Raw genomic sequence first — 25716 nt, forward strand, 5'->3', positions numbered from 1 at the left:
TAGTGCTGGGCTCTACCTCTGAAAAACAACTCTCCATCAAAGTATTCTTTTGCCTTCCTTTTTTACTTTTCCAGAAGTCCAGAAACTCATTTCTACTTTAAGGACAAGATATTATTCATAACTCTGACTGCTTACAAAAATAATATTTTTACAATGTGTTTTTGAATAATGTCATGACATCATTTTTATGCTTTTCAGTATTATCCAAACACAGAAAAAAAATACCAAACCAAGATAAATGAGAGTAATATTGATGTAATCAATAGGTCACAAAAAGTTTCCCAGCACCATATATCTAAATAACCTTCACTGTGGCTCACATTCAGAGCTCACTGAAATCCTCTTGCCCCATCAGATCTGTGTACAGTATGTGTGAGACGCTTGCTAAAAAAAAATAACTGCTGCTTCACAGCCTGTTACTACAGAGGAAGACATGTAGGACACATTCCCTCAATCTCCAAATGCGGAGAATATGTCTGGCTATTTGATTAATGCTGCAGCTGGGAGCGAGATCTAATTGTAAAAGCAGGATAAACACTTACTCAGAGAAAGGAAACGGTGCAAATCAGACCACTCCCCAGAGTATTGAGGAAGGAAATTGGTTTAAGGATGAGACACATGCTTGCGTACCAATGCAGAGCCCTGTCACCCCTCTCTTACTCTCTCTATCTACCCCTCTCCACCCCTACTGCAGCACCTTTGATTCAAATTTTCACTTAAAAATGGGAATGTGACAGTTCTTTTTCTTTTTCCTCTCCTCTGTATTAGCTATGCTTGTCCAGTGAGCACAAAGTCGGATCCTTGGATCCGATTGTAACTGATGACTTGAGAAGATATAAATCACACTTGAATTGCAGCCCTGAGATGTCAGCCATTAAAATACAGTGCTGGCTAAAGTGGGTACCCGGAATACATATGAGATGATTGGTAGTCAGCAATGCTATATGACACTACTGGATTACCTTATGCAAAGGTGCTCAACTGAACGTTTAATATCTAGGACTGTTTAAATAGCTGTCAGGATGCATTTCAAGTAAAGTACCTGAGCGTATCACAGGGGAATCTGAACAACCAGGGTAAGGAATATATATATATTTAAGACAGTTCTTCCTTAGGGTTATAGAAATCACTTCCACACAAGAGAGAGCTGAAGAGCTGATCGAACAAGTCCGGCTCAAGAAACTGGATTTAGGTGTTTGCAAATAATCCACTGGCCTTGACTGAAGACAACACCGTGCCACGAGGGAAAACCTGATAGCCACAAATCACTCCAGCCAAAAGTCAATTAAAGAGCCAGCTAAAAAGCATTTTACATCTAATTACATCACACAAATCGTCCTAGACAGCACACACATGTTCACCGCAGCCATTTATTTGCAATACAATGACAGCAGCCCTCACTGCGCGGCTTACTGTATTAAGCTTTTTCTTCCAAGCTTGCGTTGTGAAAGGAGTTTTTAACATAATTACCTATGTCTGTGCCACTGCTGATTCTATTACTTTTTACTGCCTTTTTTGTGATTCCTTGGGAGCTGATTATAAAAGTGACTTTAAATGAAAAGATAGTGCTCTTTTTAATGCTGGCACCATTTCACTGGATTACATAGCATCCAACTCTACAATGTTCTCAGACTCACAACCACAGGGATAAGTATCCTGGGCCTGCACTCCCATTAGAAGAAGGTGATTTTAGGATATAGATTTTATGTAACTGGTCTCAGAAGCCATGCCATGAAAAGGTGAAGGTATGAAATTGTGCTCAGTGAAACAACTACATAAGTGAGGGGTGGGGGGGTATAAGTGGAAAGGTAATGGATTTTACAGCTAGATGAGGCATTTCCACCTGCATTTACTACCTGAAATTTACTGTTGAACTATGGTGTTCAACCTCGAGTCAATATTTCATTTTCATAATCATCACAAATATCAAAAGGCTCATTTTCATTTCATACTGCAGAGTTCAGTCAAAGGTTTGCCACCATAACCACTGCTGACAGGCTGAGTAACAGTGTTGCAAGTAATGCTGAAGTCCTTCTCATCTTTGGCTAACATGGCTCACCATTGGCAGACTCATGCCTATTAAAAGACTGGCCATAAGACTCAGCAGTCACAGTAAAAATCTCTGACCAGCCAACAGGGGAGGAATTTTAAACTTTATGAGATGAAGGCTAAGGAGATTGAAAGCCCCATACCACATCACTAATTACACTTCTACGAAGAAAAGCAAAATGAAATCCCCCAAAGGACAATACTTCCATTAAACATGATAAGTGGGTTACTGTGCTACTATAAACCTGACACAGGCAGGCCAATATACAATTCAGTGCCTTACAACAGTTACCATTTCTCCTGCTGGCCCTCAGGTAATTAATGTTCTCCCAAGGTCCCAGCCCTCAGCCTGTAGCTGTGGCTTTAGGGGACTTATGGAACCTTTTTCCTCCAGACAGCTCCTGGCAAAAAATTGTTATTAATGTGAAGATGTCATTATTAATGGCGATCAGGTCAGAGAAACTGACAGAAGACCTACAAACTGGAATAAATACATTACATTTACTCCTAAGTTTTCAACTTTGCTCAGTTAACTCTAGTGTTTGTTAAACACAGAAGAGACATTTCATTGTCTGTGCTGTGACTGTTAAGTAACTCATCTGAATAAACAGACTGTGATCCAATATCTTGTTTGTTTGATATTGTACATCTGAAACCTTCTCCAGTCAAATGAATCCATAACAAAGCAGCCGGCACGACAAAAGAGTCGTTCTGGAGTGTTTGTGGGCACTGGAGAGCATTAAAACTGCTGGACTCACTGGATTGTTGGATCCTGTGTGAAGCTATTGGCATTTTTGTAAGGACTACCTTATTTGGCAAGATTGCACCCTGGCATCTGTATGGTGTGGTTTACTGGCCCTTTCAACCAGTCATATTTAACATTTATACTCCAACGGAGCCAAGTCTATCTATCTGAGACGTCCACCTCAGCACTGACAGACTGTCAGTCCAGCAGCCTGTGTTTATTGCCAATTCTCTCCCACTTGGTTCAGGGCTAATACTTCAGAACCTTCTTTTTTCCAGCATTTATGTACAGCACAGCTTGACAGCTATAAGCACACCACACCCCTCCCCCAACGACCTGCTCCTCCCCCCTGCTCCCCCACCTCCCAAACCCAGATCCTCTAATTTTTAAATAATGAAAATCTCTGAGAAAACTTACTCGATTGATTAAACTGTCACACTTGGCCACTGTGATTGATAAAACTTCATTCAAAACATGTCATGCGATGACATCAGTTTGAGTGACACAGCAAAACACAAATAGGAGGAAACTAGCAGAGGGGGGTTTTGACATGAGGGGCTGTTCTGTGCTGTCACCTTTGCATCATGTCTGCATTCAAATGCCTCATACAACCACACTGTATTGTTTTACTCTGAAAGGCCTCGGTAGATTTCGGTCTCCTGTTTCACATCAGAGGGGAATCTGTCCTCTTATTATCTGTCAAGACTCCAGCAGTCTCGAGGGACCAGCCATATTTACAGAGATGTATCATCAGAGGATAACTGCAGTGGGTTCTATATTAAACATGAGGTGGGGTGACAGCAATGAAACACTAAACCTGGCCTCATAAATACAGTATGCAAATAGTTTTAATATGCCTCAGACAACTTTAACACTAATCCTGTTTTGTATGACTGTTTTGCTAACACCACATGAAATCTTAACTAATAGAGCATGAATTTAACAGAGTAGCTGTGATCAGAGAAACTAAACCTTTTGAGGAATGCCCTGAAAACGTGTCCTGTTGTTAAAAACTCCTTCAAATAACAGACAGCACCAGGTCTTGTCTTGGATATAACATCCCATTAAGTTTCGCATGTCTTGCTTCCTGTTTTATTTTGATATACTTACCTGTCCTGTCATCTCAGTTCCTGGCTGGTGTGTGTCACGCCCTTTGATCATACACACCCTATCCTATGTTACCTCTCAACTTACACTTACACTGTTTGGACATTACAATATATGGTTTTGCAGTTGCTTGATAGCATCAGTAAAGTTAGAGATGTTTTTTGTGTCTCTGTTCATAAACATTCATGACAGTTTACATAGTAACATCTGTTTCCTGCACCTGTATAAAGGTATTCAAGATGCTTCCATGTAAGTCCAACAGTATTTACCATGACATGGTAAATTGTATGGAAAATCTAATAAGAAACAGGATATCACAAGACTGTCTGTTCTTGGCTAATCCAATCAAATCTCAATCAATCAATCACATTATAAGAGATATTAAAGGCATAACTACTACACAGTATGGCAAAATGTCTGTTGGTCACCAAATGTACATTGTTTGACAGTATATACTGTCATATTGCCAAAACTTAAGTCCAGCTACAGTGAATGTAATTTATTTTCAGCCCAAACAGTAATCAGCACCACCACAGACAGGACAGCTCCACCTCAGGTTAAATAAGGTTCACTATCAGCTGTGATTACATATAAACAACAGCACAGAGTTCTACTAATCTGGGATTGAAGGCAGCATGTTTAAATCTGAAATTACCAACAGAATGTAATCAGATATGAGGCTATATTGTAAATATGGCAGTTATGATTGGACTGTGGGGATTTGTACTGATAAGGAATTGCACAATGATAGCAGCATCAGACAGCTCGAGAGAAAATGTTTTGCAGTAGAATGCAAAGTTTTATGAGTGAAAGCAAAAAAATAAATAAAAATATTAAGAGGGAGTGCAAAAGTTATTCTCACAATTTCCTGGGCCTTGAGGGACTCCATAAAACACATTCAACATTGGAAAGTGTTGAAGGTATATGTAAACAGTAATGCAAAGTCAAAAGATACTGCAAAAAAATGCAACATGATATTCTGAAAATCCCACTGTGGCATCTTGGGGACTCCAAGGGTTGAAAACTTAACTTTCTGGAGAGATTCACTGTGGGTAAGACAGACACTGATGGAGCAGACCCCAACAGCAAGGAGTGTTTTCAAGTGTGACAGAAATCGATCACATTTCTCGGTAAGTTTGCTTCACAACCATTTAGTCTGCGTTGTTGTCTGTACGCTGTGTACAATTTTCAGTCACCGCAATTTTCATTGTTCCATGAAGTTTGTTACCTAGGGTCTACCCCTGTATAGTCGAGTGAAAGTAAATTCAACTTTTGACAGACCAGGTTACTTGTTTTTCTGGGTTTTTTTTTTTTTTTCTTCTTCTTCCTTCTTCTTGCTCTACAGCCCTGTCAACCCATGCCAGTGGACTCCCTGAAATACATATTAGCATTAGCTGAAGTGTGAAGCCTTTACATTTTTCAACATCTACCCCTTCTCTCTACAGGTTGACTAATTCAAACTGTCCTGGATATACTAACATGGAAGGGAGCAGATATACTCTTAACATGGCCACTCGTGATAGTCAGTGAGGGCCCTCTTTACACAGACATGAAGAGGAAGATTTCTATTTTAAAATTCAGAACAATGAATACACGTAATATTGAATGGGTTATTATGGAACAATGAATTTTAGGGTCAAGTCTAAATGCTACTGAGAAATGTGCAGCTCATGACTAGGTCTGCCATGGCAGTTTCTCTCTCTCTCTCTCTCTCTCTCTCTCTCTCTCTCTCTCTCTTCCTTTTGTTTCTTTTTTCAGTCAACAGTGTGTGCATGGTACCACATACAGATTCACTTTATAAAGTAGAGTTCCCCTGAAGATGTCAGGGCCTGGTGTCAGTGATATTTCTGGAGTGAGTAGGATAGCTTCATCTTTGTGAGGTGGTGCAAGTACTTTTCAGATCCTTTACTTGAGTAAAAGTAGCAATACAACAATCTAAAAGTTGTGGATTACAAGTCTTGCATTCAAACTTTTACTTGAAGGTGCATTTCCACAATTCTTGACTACTAAGAAGCAGACAGATTCAGACACACAAACATGATCTTCATTGAGATGGATAAAAACTGCAACACGTGCACCAGACACAGAGCGACATGAGCATCCCACTGTTTGACGCAACAGCACAAGAAACAAGATTTATGGACAAGCAGCTTCAAGGTTACTGAACAACGAGACTCCAAGGTAATCAGATCCAGTGGTCCAAAATTCATTCTAACAATAACCCATACACACAGCCAGAGCCATAAAGAGCAATCTTCAGAAACAAGTACAAAATACAGTTTTTGAAAGCATCATCACTTTACTTTCAGTGCCTCAAACCTTCTCACAGTGCTGAATATTACCACATCAAGTACCAACAGACCAAACAAAGTGAGGCCTGCGTTTAGCCAAAGCATTGTTGACTTAAATCCATCAACAACAGGCAGAAACCTCGGTATTGATACAAAAGCAGAAGTAGCAGAAGTGGGCAACATTCAAAATAATCTACAACACAACAGAAGCGCAATAATACACAATAAAGTAAGGTTCACTTACCATTTAAACTGCAGCGTGTGTAGGTGTTGAGGCCATCTCCAGTTAACATCCAGTCATTAGTGCAGATAATGTTTCTTTCAAAGATCCATTCTCCGGTTAGGCAGCTAGCGTCACTGGTCCTTCAGTGCATGAAGCATGACTTGTAGAGGTTACGTCCATGTTTTTAAATGTTGAAACCGAAATGTCGCATCATTGTTACAATGTTCAGTCTGTTGTTGTTAAGTCTGCGTACATTTAAGGATTCCCGCTATGACACAGAGTTACCCCTGTCCAGTTTCTGGCCTTAGCCAACACACCTAAGAAAACGCCCTGGGTGTCACCACTCGTGGTGAACAGATCGCACCTGAGCAAGCTGGGCCGCGGAGGTGTTAGCTTCAGGTGTTAGCTTCAGGTGTTCACTGACACTGGAGCTCTGTTTCCCTTTGTGGTTGTTCTCGCCTTTACCCCGAATGTGTCCTCTGGTGTTACAGCAGCCCCCTTTTCTGCTTGTTTACACTTTTGGGTCAAGAAGGGACGAAAAAAAAAGTTTGTTTTTATGGTAACCAGCTGATTTAATTTTGAGGTGGCAGCCATTTTGACTTGATAAACGTGGAGACGCACAGGTGTGAAAATAAGTATCCTTAATGATGATGGCTGCATTCCATTTAGACGACCCAGCTCCAGGGCTCTGGTGTTGTGCATACTCACTCATTGACATTGCTTACTGGCACACTTAATGGAATGAAGCCATTGTTAATTCTAAATATTTTTATATTATTATATATATGCTAAATATTTATATATTTATATAAATATTTATATTTTTATTGTCGTGTATTTATATACAGGACACATTTGCCCAAACTGAAGTTCCAACTCTGCAAGAGTAAAAATATCATGGAAAAAATGGATAACTGATAAAATTCAAATTTATTACATTGCTGACAGTCTGCTCTATATGTCTTAGTCAAGTCAATGTAGTTACAAAAGGATATAAAGCTTCGCCTTTTTAAATTTGAATTTGAGTATTAAGTATCACACAGTAGCCAGATATTCAGTATCCTTCCATGATTTGTTCTTTGTCAGAAAGCAGAAAGCACCCTCTATCTCAAAATAGATGCTGTTTAATGGGACATTCTGCATCCTTCCAATTCACTGCTCACTTTTATGTTTTTCTGCAGCTATATACCCAGTTGTTATTGTTTTATGAAGTTAGACAGAATACGTAATTGTAGCAACAACATAACACTGGGTCACAAGGGATGTTATGACCGATGGATTTTGCAACATTCTCCCAGAAGACCTTTATTATTGTGTAATCGCAAGCCATGTGAAAAAAAGTTACATCAAAGTTCAAGTCAGCACTACATCTTATACAATCTGAGTGGAGCAACATGTATTCTAGTTATAGTTATGAACCTCTCAAGAATGATTCCAGTTTTCATTTTCAGTTGAGTCTATGATCAAAAATTGTTTCCATATATTTTCCAGCGATCTCAAATTGCACCTCAGTATACTGTGTGAGTCAATGTTTATTGTTACTGTCCACCTCTGGCTTTGTAATACTTAATAAATGTCAGTGTATTTACATCTGATCTGACAGAGCAATCTGTAAAACACATCCTGGAGTATGCAGCTTTCGAGACGAGCTCTCTCCTGTTCCACATAAATTTACTGTGGGAAATGTATGAAATAGGAATCTTAAGTCAGTGTAGATAAGCTGAGGGGGTCAATCTAATCAACACAGTAAATAAAAATCATCATCCAACATAGTAATAGATAGATACTGACTTGTGTTAGAATATGAAATGGTGGATTTGTCTGACTCAGATGGACTCTGATGTGCGACTACAACAGCACTTTGGGGAAAAATAAAACAATTAATTCCAAATACTTTGTTGCTTCAGATATATTTATTTTCCCATAGTGCACTTGGATCCACCACTGCATTTTCTTTGCAGGCTATTGTTTAAGAAACATAATCAAAGACTGAAGAATGTGTTAAAATCTGCACTTAAAAACAAGAAAGGAAATAACCTACAACAGAGCAGCCCAATTACAGGAATTACAAGGGCATAAAGGATATAGCCCTCCAGGCAGTAATGCAGACTATATGGGAGGTAAGTATACATGATATAATGCCTTAATTTTGCACAGCAGAATATGTGTGGGTGTTAAAAGTAATTTTACATTTTAGACAAGTCTTCAGGGCTTTCACTTTCAAAGCACTAGCCCTTGTTACTACAACACATATCTGATGTAATAAAAAAACATGGGTTCAAGTGAGGGGAGAAAACATTCTGCATCATCTGCTCTACAGATAAAGAAATGCCACACAGTGGTTTCATTACAATTGTTTATTAAGATATAAAGCAGGCACATGAATATAAGAAACGTGTGCACTAATAAGTCAGCTCTCAATAACAAAAATTCCACAGCAAAGTAGTTTGATATCACTCCAGATTCAAATCCAAACTCTAATACAGCAAAAGACGAACTGTGAGGAAAAACATACTGAAAAACACTCTCCAAATTCTCAGTTCTACAGTAAAAAATATCCACCTGTCAAATAACCACGCTTGCCCATCCTGCTTTAGTTCACTGATGTCAAACGAGCAAAACAAAGATTCAGCCCCGAGACCAAAGCAGCAGGATTTCAAAGCCTCGCTGTACACCAATGCACCACTATGCAGCAGAATGCTATGTACGACTGGTGAACAAGCTGCAGAGTGCGTCCATCCCGCTGTTGTTACCTGAAGTAAAAAGAAAAACACTTTCTCCTGTTTCATTTTAAAGCTCCAACACCTGTCAACTTGTTTCTAGTTTTTTTTAATAAAGATTGTGCATGACATAAATTCCTGACTAGTGTTTAAGCCTAAGGACAAGGAATAATAACAATGAGGAGAGTTTAAAGTCAGTGAAATCCCCTCCTTCCCTCACCTACCTCTAAGCTGTGGAGAAAAAACATATTGATCCCTCGATTTGGACACATTCTTAGATTGTGGAGGTGTTTGGTCTCATTGACGTTTAATGAAGCTTGTCGGCTTTGGAGAGGACCAACACATGGTCTACTCATTGTTTAGCCCACTGGGTTCTCCCACACTCGGAGGCGTCGAGGCCTCTTTACAAAGTTTGACTGGGTAGATCTGTGTGCCTTAAAGTGTAGGATCAAGCACGTGTACCAGTCATGTAGCAAAACAGAAGGCTGAGAAGAAGACTCTGTCACCTTTGGTTTGCTGCATCATGTGAACATGAAAAAAAAAAAAAAAACATCATGAAAAAATAATGCAAGATGTTTAAATTATAAAGAAATGACATTTACTACACCAAATGTTAAAGGGGACACAAATCATTAGTTACACAGCACCGAAAATAGTGTTTAATGTCAGTTTAAATGTATTTGACTGTTTATAGTGGCATTACAATGTATAAAGTTAGAAAAATGCAGGCACATGGAAATATAGTGACTTTGGTTCTTTAAGGCTGAACCAGACCATATTTAAATCTTACCAGTTAGCCCAGCACATCCAGATTAACTACAATTATTGCTTGAGTTAAAATAAGGCAGTTGAGATTTTGCATAGTTGATATTTGCAGTACAGAAGGTATTTTGCCATAATCAAACATGACTGTGTAAAACACCAGACCCCATGGTATTTCTAAAAAAACTGGTTAGAATACAAAATAATCAAAAGCCTCTTGGAATTAATTCTTGTATCTATAATCTCCTCTCCCTTTCCTCGCATAAACACGAAAAAATCGGAAATCTGGAAAAAAATGCCTTTGTCCAGTTGATTTCCCTCTAACTGTATTTTCCAGATAAGAGACAGTTATTGCTACAGACTAGAGCACATCTGAACTTATGGAATAGAAATGAGGCAGTGTAGGAATATAATGGGTCGAACAAACAAGCTGTCTATGCAAAGATAGAACAAATATGTTAAAACCTTTTCTTTCTGATAGAATGACAAGCTCAATCTATATATAAACTCATTGGTCAATATTCTGTGTTCTCTTAAATCAAAAATCTGCGAGTCTAGATGCTATCCATGGCTTTAAACTCGCTCAGCGCCTGCACAGGGTTGATGTGCTTCTTGTGAGAGGATCTCTTGACTCTGTTGGTTTGGCCATCATCCTGCTTCTCTCTCTTCACCAGAGGTTTCTTCTCAGGAGCTTTCATCCTCCAGGAGATAGCAGGCATGTTGAGGGACTCCATGCCTTTGCTCTTCTGGTACTTAGTAGATGCGACGTAGGAGGCCTTGACGGTGGACACCACTGTGTTCATCAGGTTCTTTGCAGCCTGGATGAGGGACATGGCGCTGTCCAACTGATTTCATGGAGGAGACAAAGGGAAAAGAGCAAAGAAACAATTAACCTCGTAGAATTGTGAAAGCAAAGCCCGTTTTTAATTTACATTCTTTTGAATTCATGTCAAGTGAAAGTAAACTTCCCCTGTCCTTGTAACGTCGTCCAGCTCTGCACTGCAAGTTTTCCAGGGGAAAACCAAAATTCAAGTGTTTGTACTGAAGAATTAACGACCTTTCCGAGTTTGTCTGGCATACAGACAGATGTGAGAAATTGGAGAATATGGAAAAAGGTCACACTAATTTAATCTCCACTGTTTAATAACCTCAGAGACACCAGTGACACTTGACTGGAAGTTCTGGAAGCACGCTCAGCTCTACAGAAAGGAGGGAGGAATTCATTACTTCCTGCACAGAGAGTCTATTTATTTTAATTAATCTGACTGGCGAGTAAGTGGTTAATTAATGCTTAAAAGGGTTTGTAAACATTGGCCGTGTACAGTGTTATCTTAAGTAATAAAAAGGTTAGGAAACATTTGGGAAACAATAGTCCTTTCCAGTAGAGAAACCCATAATTTCTGTTATCTGTTTATTCAATGTAAAATATAAGCTGCAAATTACAGTGCAGAGAATGATTAATTTATCACAACCAACAACCAATGCCAATAAGTCTTAGTATTTTTTATTATTCTTAATTTATTTGGGCAACACCAGATAATAAAACGTTAGAACGTGGCCAATGTACTTCTATTGATTTAATCATCTTTCTAGCAAGGAATTAAAACTACCCTGTAGCGATTACACTAAAAACAAATGCAGTTCTGTTTAGATTCATTGTTTATTACCAAAATGCAACATCCTTGAAGCTTCAGAAGACTGCACTGACTGCCTTGCTAACATTTCTACCTTTTTTGTGAACGTTTAGAAACCTACATTGTTTGCAGCAGTTTTCAGGGTTCTCTGCTCTTTTATTGACACATTGCTACCTCTGAATCGGTTATACTGCCACAAACTCCTACAGCCCTCTGCACTCATCAAAACAAGTTGTGAATAGTTAAGCTTATTTTAAGTTTGATTTAATACCCTCATTTTTACTGCTCAACTACTCTTTAGTTTCTGTGGGGCCTTAGCATACTGTAATGAAGACTGTGAATTTTAGACAATGTGTCCATGGTTAAAGTGAAGTTGAACTTACCCCAGAGACAACCAGCTCTCCTCCCAGATTCTGAACCTCAGCTTTGACTTTGCTGCAGATGTTGAGCTGGTGGCAATACAAGGCAATACGCTGCAGGTAGGCAAGCAGGTCCTGCTTACAGGCAGAGTCGGGGCACTGTGAGAGAGAGAGAGAGACAACATGTGTCAACTAATGTGTGATTCAATTAATAAACAAATTCCAACAGGTTTCTTTATTAAAATACTACCCGCTTGAAGGTGGTACAATGAATCAATTTTTGTCACTTATTCATTTTGCTGGCACTACTCAATCTGAATATTTATGTGATTCTTCAGATGCAATGATCTTGCACTCCATCAAGATGAGTTAGTACCGGTGTGACAGGTAAGGTAGACACCCACATTAGGGACGTGCTCAGAGCCAAAATGACAAACGCACGCCCACAACCTGCTAGATTGATAACTCATCTTCACAGGGTTAAGCACGATCAAGTCACACAGAATGCAAATTCTATTAGGAGGCAAACACTACTGTCAATCACACAATTACTTTAAGGTGGTGGTGGTAGTCTTGCATGGGGTCTTTCTGGAAACAAAACCACTTGTTTTAAAGGAGCAGTCCTGTTTATATGTAAGAAAGGTTTTCAGAATTAAACTAATGATTAAAATGATGACTTAAGGTGTGAGGGTGCAAATAAACTCCTCAGGGTTATAAAAGCACTCCAGCAGGCTTCAATAAGTATGATTAATTCTCTGAGGAAACATGCAATATATGTTGAGATGAAGCTTAAAATATTTAGCAAAACATTTTTTTAGGCCACAGGTTCAGTATCAAGTTGAGAAAGTCTTATTATTCTTGTTTCCAACAAGGCTTAACAATACTGTCAAAAGTCAGCTAGGAACACAAAACAAAATACATTGGAGCCATAAAAAATCCATCAACTTCAAGAAATCCAATAAATTATCATAAAGCCCACTTGAAAGTGGCAGCATGTGAAGAGCCCCACAAATGCATCTCATTTAGAATTGGCAATCTTTCTGAATTATTTCATCTCATTATAATTAGACTTGGGCTCTACCTTGGAACACCATTTCCAATCCCTTCCCTAGTTTGCTAAACAAGTCCCCTGCCAGCATAGTAATTAGGCCACAGTACTCTCCTTAGCTGCTCTTCAAGTGAGGGACATAAACACCCTGATGGGGCCCTGACACTTTACATCAGCTCATCGGAGTGACCGAGATACACACAAAAGATATGTCGGCAATGATCATGACAGGGCTAGACTGACTTTGTTACAGATAATCAGAGGCTGGCAGCTTTTCACATCTCTATACTTACTATACCAGTGAAAAACTCCAGGGTGACCATGTGAGCAAGCCAAAAGGAAATACTGGCGAAAACACCAGCATTTGCAGGTACTTGGCCGTCTGAAGGAGGAGTCCTTTGGTAGCTGTTAATTCTGAGTGCAGGGAGAAGGTGAAAGGGAGGTAATAGCAGCCAATATTTTAATTGATGGAACCTCTACAGGAAGTAGCTGGCGAGGTCAGTGCTGTAGAACTTAAGTATGCAGTGTGTTTGCATGTGTCTAGATGAAATGAAGAGGCATTTTGACTGGCTGTAAGTGAGCAAATGACAGAGAGAGTGGATGTCATAGTTTTTTCCATTTATCAATAATGGCCATTCTCACCATTAAAGCGCACTATTCCACAGGCGGTGAGGAAAGCCCTGTTTTCTTTTCTCTTTGCAAATGGAGGAGGAGGAGGATACATCTTTGGGATTGTAATTTTTGGACACTTCAAACAGACTAAGACTTATGATGTGTCTAATCCTGCTGAGCGCGTCGGTATCCCTGGTGGGAGTGAAGAGCGCTCCACTGAATATACTGCACTCACTCCCAGACACACAGCCATGCACGCATTTACACACCACCCCAACCAGCACAACTATGCTTAATCATACACAGTGTACATCAGAAGGATGGGAGAGGCACACAAAGACATTTACACATACACACAAAATAAAAGGTCACACAAACAAACAACTAAACCCATTACAACTATGTCTTTCCTTACTGAGAGCTCTATAGATGTACTGTGACAACATTAATAAAATGTTCGTGGCTATCACTACCATCACCTACTGATTAATGGTAATAAAGGGTGAGCTAAAGAGAGAGGTGGGAAATGTAAGAGATGGCATGCTATTAAAGAAAGGTATGTAAGAGGTGATGAGGGGAAAGAGAGCTGGAGGGGATGATGATCATACAGGAGAGGACTAATTCATGGCTGAGAGACTAGAGCAAATGGGAGAGGGAGGGGGTAAGAAAAAAAAAAGAAAAAAAGAGAGAACCAGAGAAAAATAAGTAGTTGGAGAAAAGACTAGGATGAAGAGTGAGCCAGAGGGGGAACAGTATGGAGGAGTAAATAAGGGGAAGAAATCCAACTGGGGAAAAGGGACGCAGACAGGAGGATTCAACTGTAGGTGGGAGGGGGGTATAAGTAAGTAAGTAACTCTGTATGTGTGTATGTGTGTGTATGTATGTGTGTGGACACACACATGCAATAGCAAAGGCCTGGGATGAGGCTGAATGCAGCAGCCATGCTAATGAGGGCTCGGGGAAGTATTCAGACGGCTGAGAGCAGGGCACTGTGAAAGCATCACTTGTGCTCATACTCAGCTCAGCTGCTGGCTTCACTCAGCACTCAGGAAACTCTGTAAGGCTGCTCTGACTGTGACATGTGAATACATAAGTTGCACAGAGAAGAGATAAGAACACCTTGGATTGTTTTGATAATGCAAACAGAAGCCCTGTGTGTGATTAACTCGAGGGGTATTAACAATGTGATGACTGTTTCACAGGCTAAAGTACCTCACTGACTACCTCCACTGTGCTATATTAATGCTTCAAGAAACTGCATGTATCAGTAGGTAACTCACATTTCACCAAGAAACCTTTTAGCTCCCTGCTTTTATACTTGATGAATAATTAATAGTGAAAATAACAATTAATAAACGGGGAATGTAATGTAGGTATTTGTTCAACTTATATGTTAATGTATGTGCAGGTTGTGCAAACACCATAACCCGGCAGTTACGCTGAAAATCACATCCAGCCTCACTAAACAATTCATTTCAATTCACAGGACAAAATTTGCTCGTGTGAAAAACAAAGGGACCATCAATCTCCCACTGAGTGATTCTCTCCTCTAATAGTGACTTCTACCATTAGAGTCCATCACTGTAATTTTTTTTCAGTCTTGTCTGAGTGCTGCTGTAAAATGTCCCTCAAGCCTGATGATAAAGCCTTTTTCCACATGCTGTGTGGCCAGTTATGGACTGGGACAGTTAACCTTGCTTGGTCAGCTACTATTTAGAGATGGCGAAGCAGGAACTGGAGCACTGGAGACTTCATCACACAACTCTGGATACCTTTTCAAGGCAAACTAATAGAAAAGGTGAGTCACCATCTTTCAAAAGGAGCCAGGAGTACAGGTAGAAATGTCAGTGGTTCTTGTGTAGTTGTTCTTGTCCCTCCGCTGCTGGCTGTAAGTGCTTTCACAGAAAAATAAAGGTGAAATATCAAAGTTGTGTCAAAGGGTAGCAGATGATTATTTTAATTCGAAAAATTCTCTTAATCTCTTAAGTAACAATGTCGTACACGACTTTTAGGATATTCCATATTCATGAGGGTTTCACTTCATAAGTGTGTGGGCAGCTCTTCCTTTATTTTGCATTCCCTAGCATTTAAGCTGTTGCTCTAGTGAGAGTTCAGAGCACAGAACAAACAAAAGCAAAAATCCACAAAATGAGAAAAGGAAATGAGGCTACAAGAATGACAGAGCAGGATGTTGAACAAAAGGATCTGACTGCACTACGTGTTGGGTAATGTCCATGATATAAATGATGATCAGGAAGGTCAGGTCCCATCATTGGAAATGCCATGCATTTTCACTGAATTCCATTATACAGACCAGAGACAGGCAGAGCCACTGTGCTGCGGCCGCCCAGCATTGACCTTTCAGGACGTATCACCCAGAGGAAATGCCAATTTCCAATATTTACTGACACGGCAGCATCCTAATGTGCCGCTGCCAGCAACCTGTTGGGGAGTGCCATAGGGTGCTGAACAGAGAGGGTGTTTTCTGTTATGTTTTTGATGAAGTTGATACTGATGCTGTTCTCAGATCTGAATGAGGAGATTTTGAGTGTTTTTGCTGAGTGTCTTCAACAGGTGTGTTTACATATGCAAGAGTACTGGATCTTTGGAGTATCCTGGTTATGTTTTTCATCCTAGTTTTAAGAGCCATATGATCATAAACTTTGATACTGTTATGATCATGTGTACAGGCATATGAATAACCAGTTTTCTCATGTTCCATGTAAAAGTCATATCTTCAATAAAATCAAAACCAGGATAAGACACTAATGCACATGCAAACACAGACAGTTGAACGACTTTATCCACTTGATCCTGATTATCAGAGTGCCAGAAAAAAAACTTACATTTTATAATTTTTCAGCTATTTCACCAGCTCCATTTGTTTTTAATTGAGCTGAGAAACTACATTGAAAAAGGAAAAGAGACGGTGTCATTTCTAAAGGTGTACTGATAACTATGGCTCAGCCCTATAAATCACCCTATATCATAACGTACCAACAGCCCAATTTGTTCTCCTGTCACAGTTAAAAGACAAACTCAAACAAACACAAAACCTTAATTCAGGCAAGCTAGAGTATGTGGTGTTGTGGCAGGATTTTCATAGCTCAAAGGGAAGAAAACAAATCCAAAACCTGAGACTAGCCACAATGTTTCACTATGCAGCTTTACTGTTCTGACACATAAAACATATACCGGGGGAGGGGGGGGAAATCTGACATCTGTGTGCCTTTGTGCATGGTAGAGGGCTGTAGATAATTAACTGTGACTAACCTGAGAAAGGACCTTCAGGACAACAATCCACAGGGCATCTTTATCTGCCATTACACCTCACAACTGCCACAGGGGTTGCAGGGAAGCAGATATATATATATATATATAAATATATATATGTATGTATGTGTGTGTGTGTGTGTGTGTGTGTGTGTGTGTTACTGTGCACCATTGGGAAAAATTGTGTGACTCAGATCCATGGCAAAGTTTAAGAAGATACAGGGAACAAATGCACTATAAAGACCATTCTGTTACTTTAGGCAGGAACTGAAGAAGATAGGGTTGTGCAGGGATAAGAAATGATCTATTCCAAGTTGTAGTCCATAGACACTTCAAGATGAACATACTGTAAAATAAAAAATGTTTAATATATTAAATGGGATTTAAAACTTGTGAACACAGTGGCGGTGGAAAAAATGGTGAAAATGACTGAAAAGTATAAGTGAAGATAGAGGCGAGGACTTCAAAAGCACTAAGGAAAGTGAGTTTCAAAAAATCCTGCAGTAAGAACTTTAACAGAGTTTCACTGCTGGATAAAACCTTGAGCAGAGCAGACTTTCTATTCACAAGACCTCTGATGAAGCCGAGTGCGTTAGTGTTTTCTGTGTGTGACCTAGTTACTAGGGCTTTACAGTTAATGTGCTGTACATTAGATTTCGACCGTCTGGTCCTGATTATATTACCGTTGATGGCTAAATATGAATCTGCCATGGGCTACCAATATCAATCAAGATCCATTTCGAACAGAATGATGATAGCCAGATCTCCTCTGCTCACTGCATCTGCTAAAAAGATGCTCCATATTTGCGTGAGGCCAATTCAATCACACAGGCACTTGGGAATGTTAATGTGACATTGAAGCAGACAGAGAGCCTGGGTATGACAGGAGAAAATCAAGCTGGGGGCAAGCCAAAAAAGACCAACTTTAGAGGTAACCACAGGGACCAATTAAATGGCCCTCATCAATTTTTAATGCTCATGCTGCACCTGTCAGTCAGGCATTTCACTTTAGTACTTGTAAGCAGAACTGATAACTTAACTTGGCTGCTACAGAATAGGTAAGTACAAACAGCCATGTTAAAACATTTATGCTTTCAACTTTATGACATTCAGACATTGACTTTTATTTGGCCTGACCTGAGCTTTTTTGTCTCACTTGACACCTGAACTCCAAAACCTCAGATTTGCAACTGCAGGTTGAAATACAAAGACGAAGGCCTTCAAAGCTTTCAAAAAATGTATTCAGTACCCATACACTATTTAGTCAGCCCAAATCATAGTCATCCATTCCTCTCCTGAAGTATCAAATGTCTGTCCACAGGAATGGAACCAATGACTTTACACAGCTATCGCAGTGTGGTGTACAGCCCTATTTTTTCTATGCTCCTTCTGTTTAAATCTCCATCTCTATGAGCGCTTTGGTTACAAAAGGTGTTTCTTTAAAGGCAAAACTTTAGGATAGAAAAAAAAACATGAAAATATTGCATTATCACGGTTTTCAAAAAAATCCACTGGGAGTTTATAAATTTTCTCAACCAGCAAAAAAGGTGGGCTTCACTTGGTCAGACTGAACTGCAGTTGGCTGAGGGCTGACCCTTGAACTGCTGAGCTGAGAATTTGTGGGCTCTCTGGGTGATTTTGCTTCTCCACTGCAGTAGGTAATTTACAACCCTGTCTGCTGTAAAGCGTCTAGGGCCAGAGCTAGGATTAGACTGTGACCAGCAACAGAGCCCATGGATCACCATAAATCTCCACTGATTGAATGCAAATTGGAAAAGTACACTATGTATGTCAGTATACATCATGAGAATAAAGCTCGCACAACAAACACACACACACACAGCAAGTGCATGCCCATTCTCTAAATATGCAAGCCTTATTTTATGTGCATGTGTATGTATGTGTACATGCAAGTGTTTATGTGGTGAGCAGGCAAGCAGCAGAAATTTATGGGCTACATAGTGGCTAACACATTTGCATTATAAATCTCAATTACATAGCATTATTTGTTTACCAGCCCGCTCAGATGGAATTCTCATAAGGTGCCCTGCAGAGGAGGGTCATAAATTCTTAATAAACTGCAGTGCAGACCTTTGTATGGCACTGACCTAAATCCTGCAGCTCATCTCTGCACTACACTCATTTCTTTAAACTTTAATAAGGCTCTATTACACATATTAAACTGTTTTTCAGAAACCCCAAACTAGACCATGTCCACCTGCATGTGTCTGTTGAGCACAATATGCATGTACCCAAACCTGCCTTGATACAGTCTTGTGAAGGAAAGTGCGGGGTAAGATGCTGTGCTATCAGTCTGGGACCATCTGCCAATGTGTTTTATATGAGGAATAAACCCTCATAGGCCCTCCAGGCCAGAGGCACAGAGCGCAAGTGATTAATATGCCTAGGTTAATGAGCAGTCCCAGCATTGCCTTTGCTCCTCTCACTCTGTCAGTATGTGTGCATCTTAGTGGTGACTCACTGCAACAACTGCTGCTGCTGCTGCTGGAGTATGTAGACTATCCGAACATGCCATGCCTTTGCTGAAAGTGGGCCTGTGGCATCTCCTGCTTTATTAGAGATATGGCTCTAAATATAAACTGCCTGTGTAAATAAATAAATTTGAAAAAACTGCCACCTGGCAATTATACTGCTAATTAAAAGGCAAAGCACTCTTAATGGATCATCTCTCAGGAGGAATGTTCCTCTCTCCACACAAATGCACAGCCCCCTCTTTCTACCTCTCCCATCTTTCCATCATTCTCCTCCCCTCTACCCCATGTCCATCCCTGGGAGCTCCGGCTGATGTGTTGCGGGTGAAGTGTCGCCTGGTCTGCTAGTGTTTTGGTCTCTGCTGAGAGAGAAAGGCTAAGAGGGACAGCTGGATGGATTCAGAGGCTGGAGGGGTCCTCACTCTTGGCAAAGACTTCTGTTCCAACAGCCAAAGCTCTTCATTTATTCATACTTTGAGTGCTTCAAACCCCAAAATCCCCTAATAGTATACACACACAAACATACACAAGGACAGAAAAAAAGATAAAGAAACAAGTACCTACAAATAGTTGAGGATGGCAGAATAAAACAGTCACCCATATCTAACACATCCATACACATGTGCCTGCAGAGAGGCAGGCCAGTCAACAGACGTGTTAGTATGTAGGCATACACAGACACGAACACATACGCACGCTCACACACCTACAGAGTTGCCCATCTGTTTTCTTTGGGGGATTACACTGTTTTCATTAAAGTGAATAAGCATCTTCAAAAGCAGCAGTGAGGCATAAAAAAGTCACTTTCCAGAACAGCTTATTCCCTGTTCAGATGATTCGGATGCAATTAGGTCAGTACAGGTAAGAGTTTTACTTTGTGATAGACGTAGGCCTGTAATATTAAGGATCTGAGGGCACCTTAAATAAAATATCAGACGTGCAGGGCTCTTAGAGGCCAGCAGCTCATTATGTCAGACTATGAGAGAAAGATCTCTGCTGAAAGCTAAATGCAGATGTTTCCAGCATATGTTGGCATGATTGAAACCCCTGGTTGTTCAGGTAATTGGACAAAGATAACTGATGTACCTCTTCCGCCCCCTTTGAATCTGAGCAAAATTTAAGTGGTTTATAAGTTGGTTTTTTTTGGGAGAGGAAGGAATCAGTACATGTAGAAAATACTTCACATGTGCCCCAGAAGCACTAGGGCTGGGTACTGAACTTTGGTTGTTTTTTTATGGCACCGGCCAAAATGCTTCGATACTACCCGGTATTGAAAGATGGTTTCGGTACCAAGGAATTAATCACATGATCAAGATCTGATAATGCTGCCGGTGATTGACTGTAACATTACACGTGGTAGGGGCATGAAGAAAAAATTGCGTGGTTACATGCACAGACGGGATTCACATGTATCTGCATTGTGAACTACAGTGTGTGTGTTGAAGCGGTTAATAAAATGCGACCAAGGTCAAAAGTGTGTCTCCATTTTAGCAAGATTGATGCCAATAATACACGATGCAATATTTGCAAAAAGGACATTGTTGCTAAAGCAACACGACCAATTTGATGAAGCATTTGAACATGCACAGAATCAATTTAAGAGCAGAAAGTTGCTCCGTGTTCAACTGCACAAAGATTTAAAAGTCCTTAATATGCAGCAGTGAGCATTAGACACTGACTCGCCACTTGTTCTTTTGCACTCACAGTTCTTTTCATTGAAAATTATTTGTTGTATATTTTTTATGTTAGAAAACTGCTTTGAGTGGAAAAATGCCAAAGTGAAAAAGAAACCTGAAGACTTGTACCATAATATGTAATGTAATTTTCTTTTTGTTAGAATTGATTTGATAAAATTGGTATCGAAAAAAGTATTGTTCAGGATCTGGTATCGAAGTCAAGGTATCGGTATCGAAAATTTTTGAACGATACCCGGTTCTACCTAATGCATCCATAATTATGCAAACGCCCAGTAGGAAAAAAGCTATGACACAAAACTACATGATCCTTAAATCAGTTCATTCTCTTAAGTCAACCTCTTCCTTGTGTATCCCTTGACTGTTCAGAGACAATTACTGTGCAATGTAATGACTGACATTTAAAAAAATGTTTTGTAGGCTGCCCTGAAACATTCAATTTGAATGAACATATGATTTGACAAACAGACTTTATGCTGTTACAATGTTTTGTCAACATATCAGCAAAGATGTCAACGAAACCAGAGTAAAAGAGAGACTGACAACACATCCAATGTTATCGAAATTGAAATCTTACAGTAAACATCTAAAGTCAGGGTGTGCCTTCCTGAGTCACTGTGTTCATGGACAGAACTGGAGGAAACCCACAGCTGGAACATCTCAACCACAGAAACAATCCCATGTCTTGTTGCAAACATTACAACTAAACTCTTCCATGATTTAAAAACAAAATGTATACATATTGCAGACACAGAGGCGGTAAGTCTCTGCCTAAGAGATGGCACATGAATAAGTTGGGGGATAAATCATGTACAGTGTCTCCCTGAGGAGTGGTACAGTGCAAGTATTTAAGTGAAATATGAGGCCATGGATAATTGAATGTGTGTTTCCCTATGTCAAGGACCATAGTCTCTGGGGTAAGGGATAGATGTGGAGAGATGATGGAATCGGGAATTGGGGAGTGGGAGATGGAAGGACGAGAGAGAGGGGGGGAGTGTTTGATCCTGAGAGAAATTGGTAAAGACGGGTAAGGGGTGTCTCATGAATAACACAAATCACTGCAGTTAACATCTGGGCTTTCCAGTGTGAGCCTTTTACTTGGATTTGATCCTAAATGCACAAATGAGAAAAAATAAAATAATAAAATTAAAAGGATTTGTGAAAAAAAGAAATTTTAGATACTGCATGCTGTTTCGCTATTAATGTTTTGTAGACATGGCCTTAAATAACAAGCACACAGGCTATTCCAAAAGAAAAGTCTGCCTCCTATCCGGAGTCTTTAAATCCATCTTACGTGCACTGGTGTTAAGGACAACTTTTAAAAACAAAAGGAGGGGCTGTCAAGATGCAATCAGTATGAAAGGTTTTTGCTTTTCCATACTCCGTGTAAGCACTACAGCACACAGCGATGTCAGTTCCTTCAGCAGCACAGGAGCTGAGAACAAGTTGTGCATTTGGGTAATGAAAAACTTTACTGAACTCCAACTCAGTGGTGTCAACTTGTGAGCTACAGTCAGAACATCCATGACTTAGTAGATTATAAATTTAACTTCTGAGGTAAATTAATGACCATGACAACAATGAAATGCACCCCTTATTGATAGATAACTGAACTGACTTATGTCGAAAAGTTTGTGCACCAATTTCTCTATATGAGAAAGTGAGTAACTTCCCATTATTTGTCCTTTGTATTTTTGCACTTATTACCAATTTATCCGTCCCTGACAGTGTCGATGTGGCGGGTTACTACAATTCTAATCATATGTTGTGGTCGCAGGCACAAAGGTGTAGACTACATCAAACCCTGGGGATAGAGGTTCATTAACGACTTACATTGTCAGCGATGGTGCGGCCCAGCTTGTCCATTCTTGATCCTGCCTCTGCAATTTTCTTAGCGGCGCTGATGACATCAGACGTATTCTTCAGCGGCCCTTTCCCCCTGGAGATAAAAAGTGAAAGGATCAGTCACTGTTTCTGATCTGCTGCGGCCTCATTCAATATGCAGCAGCAGCATCTCAGTCATGGAGCGGCTGTTTTTCGGTTAGAAGCGAATATGGATAGAGTGGTATGACTTGTGGGAACAGTTTAGGGAGACATCAGCAGAAATACATGTGTATGATGATGCACAGGTGATTCCTGACACACAAAATACTAACACACTCCGTCCACACCATATTGTTCAGTCAGAGCTGAGAACATTTTATAACCTCATAAATGCAGACGGGCAGCCTTCTCTCTCAGGGCTGCGACCAGACCGCGATCATGGTGCTGTACTATCACAGTTTTTGTAGTACCATCACCCCTCTTACAAAACAGGGTAGTGTAGCATATGATAGACAAAACATACTGATAATGTTCTTTTAAAAAACTGACAACACAACTGATTCATGAGGCCATCATATTATACCAGTCACGACTGCCATATGCTTTCCATCACAACAGAAATTCTCACTTCAATCTATTTGGCCCCTTTCATACTTTGGAGAGTGTATTAGAAGAATATGAAGCAAAACGGACTGCTTTCATGTCTGTCAGCAGAGAAATATTGGTTGCCCCCAAACAAACACACAGACACACACACACACAGACACACACACACAGACACACTTCATTTGCATGGCCATTTTCATCCAGGTATGAGATTAAGAAGGAGAGCCAAAGAAAACAGAGAGAAGTGAAAGCAGAGAGAGAATTTTTTTTAAGTTACTGGTCATTGTCCTAACACAGTGTATCCATCCTTGACCATTCTTGAGCCAAACAAAAGTCAATCCCAGCACAGGTCAATCCAGCTCTGACCCGACCCACTGTAAAGCTCGTCGGCCATTTTCTATTTTTTTTATGCCCCCACAAGGGACTCTGGGACACAGTTGGCAAGAGGCACAAATTGGATTCAAAGCTGCTCTCTCCAGGCTAAAAAATGAGCCATCCAACCCAGAACAGATGGAATTTTGTGTTCTGTTCTCTTCCTCTTCCCTCCCCTCCCCTCCCATCTCTAACCCTTTCCTTCTCTTGCTCTCCCCCTCTACTGCTCTGCTGTAAAGCGAGTCTGGGTCCTAGTGGAAGAGGCCACACGTCAGAGCGTATACTGGGAACTCTCAGGGGACAAGTCAACCCCTGGGGACAGAGCTGGAGGCACTGTGATGAGTACTGGGGGGGGGGAAGCCAGCATGGAGTGTTTTTAATAGCATGTTGTTAGTATAATGATGTAGTTTGCCCCAATAAAAAAACATCACATCGCAATACTTAAAATACAGCCACCACTGATTTCTCCCCTAAAAATAATCCTTGCATTATCCCTGGGAAGTAAAGGGCTAGATGTTGTATTTCCACAACATTTCCACGTCTGTCTACATGGCCAAGTGACGATTGGGAAAAGCACAAAGAGGCCATGGAGATAGACAAGAGAACTCCTGACAAGAGGACACTCTTGTAGGATTTTCATTGTGGATTTATACATGAAGAAGGGGCTGGGGACTTCAGGCCTTGTGACAGCTGCAGGCCTCCAGATGGGTGTAAGCCACATCGGACCCAGCACTCCACAGCACAGAATGCTCTAAGACAGGTGGCTCCCAAATATGTTGCACATTTCCAAGCCACACATGCCTTATTCATGAGAGCCACCATACAGCCATAAGCAATGCAGGAGTCAACAAGAATCTCTCTCACTCTCTGCAGATTTGTCAGGAGAGAGGTCCAGATCAATTACCTCATACAGCATTAACCTTGGCAAGGCTTTGTGCCAGCTCAAGGTTGAGAGGGCAATAATTTGGGCGCAGGCTGAATTAGCCAGCTAGTGACCTTCCATGTGCTACTGCCGCATGCGAGAGTGAGGACATATTATGAAGATATATATTCAGCCCAACAAACATCCTTGTGTGTTCCCTCAGACACACACTACAGGATATATACAGTACAATGCAAAGCCTGAGTTTGCCACATAAGAAATATCACAATACAAAGTTGTGGTAAGAGTAAACACAGGCACAAAAGCTATTCCCACAGCTTTCTTTTATAAACTCCATTTCAAATTACAATCAAGCAAAGAGAATATAATGTAGTTATTAAAGCTGAATTCTGGTCATATTGACAACCCAGGGTAAATATTATTATTAACATTTTAGTTATTCAATTCCTTCTATTAGCTATTCAAATCCTAAAATATATTCATACACTGTATTGAATCAAGCTAAAATTTAAAGAACAATTAAATGTTACGAATTGCTATCTTACTTAGGTTTAAAATGTAAATCCAGATGTATCCAGACCGCTGAGGATGTTGCATGGTTACCATTGCTAAGTGACAGTGGTTAGCCATGATGAATAACTTCCGACTGATACGCACTTAATTTGGTAAATCTTGGCTGCTGGTGAGATCCAACTATGGAACTGCATTTCAAATTTAAAACATCTTGTTTTTCAAGCCGATTTAGAGTTGGTTATTAAATCCTAGATGAAATATGCAGGGGATAAGAGGCTTGGAATTTTTTATGGCTCAAAATCCAGCCACTGCCTATAAAAATGTCCCTTGAGGCATCCAATATAACACAGCATTTATCTTCTTTCATCACTCACATGTAAGCTACTGTAAAGTGGTCCACAGGTTATCACTCTTCAGCCTAACTGGCTAATGAATGAACTCATAATGCTCATGACTTTTGGTTAGAGGGTGAGAGGTGAACAGCTACATTTCACGATACCAAATGTGCA

The 25716-nt window shown here is 40.2% G+C and overlaps 1 protein-coding gene across 1 annotated transcript in view; it reads right to left on the reverse strand.

Annotated features, from left to right (window-relative positions):
* Positions 1 to 8757: 8757 nt before the first annotated feature.
* The window catches only part of ctnna1 (catenin (cadherin-associated protein), alpha 1), a 78529-nt gene continuing 61570 nt past the window's right edge, over positions 8758 to 25716 (reverse strand). Inside the window, 3 exon segments of the mRNA XM_051072205.1 lie at positions 8758 to 10742; positions 11915 to 12049; positions 22843 to 22948. Of these exon segments, the coding sequence (XP_050928162.1) occupies positions 10452 to 10742; positions 11915 to 12049; positions 22843 to 22948 (532 nt within the window). The 3' untranslated portion in view covers positions 8758 to 10451.

The sequence above is a fragment of the Lates calcarifer genome, linkage group LG8, assembly GCF_001640805.2.
Source record: "Lates calcarifer isolate ASB-BC8 linkage group LG8, TLL_Latcal_v3, whole genome shotgun sequence".
Classification (NCBI taxonomy): Eukaryota; Metazoa; Chordata; class Actinopteri; family Centropomidae; genus Lates; species Lates calcarifer.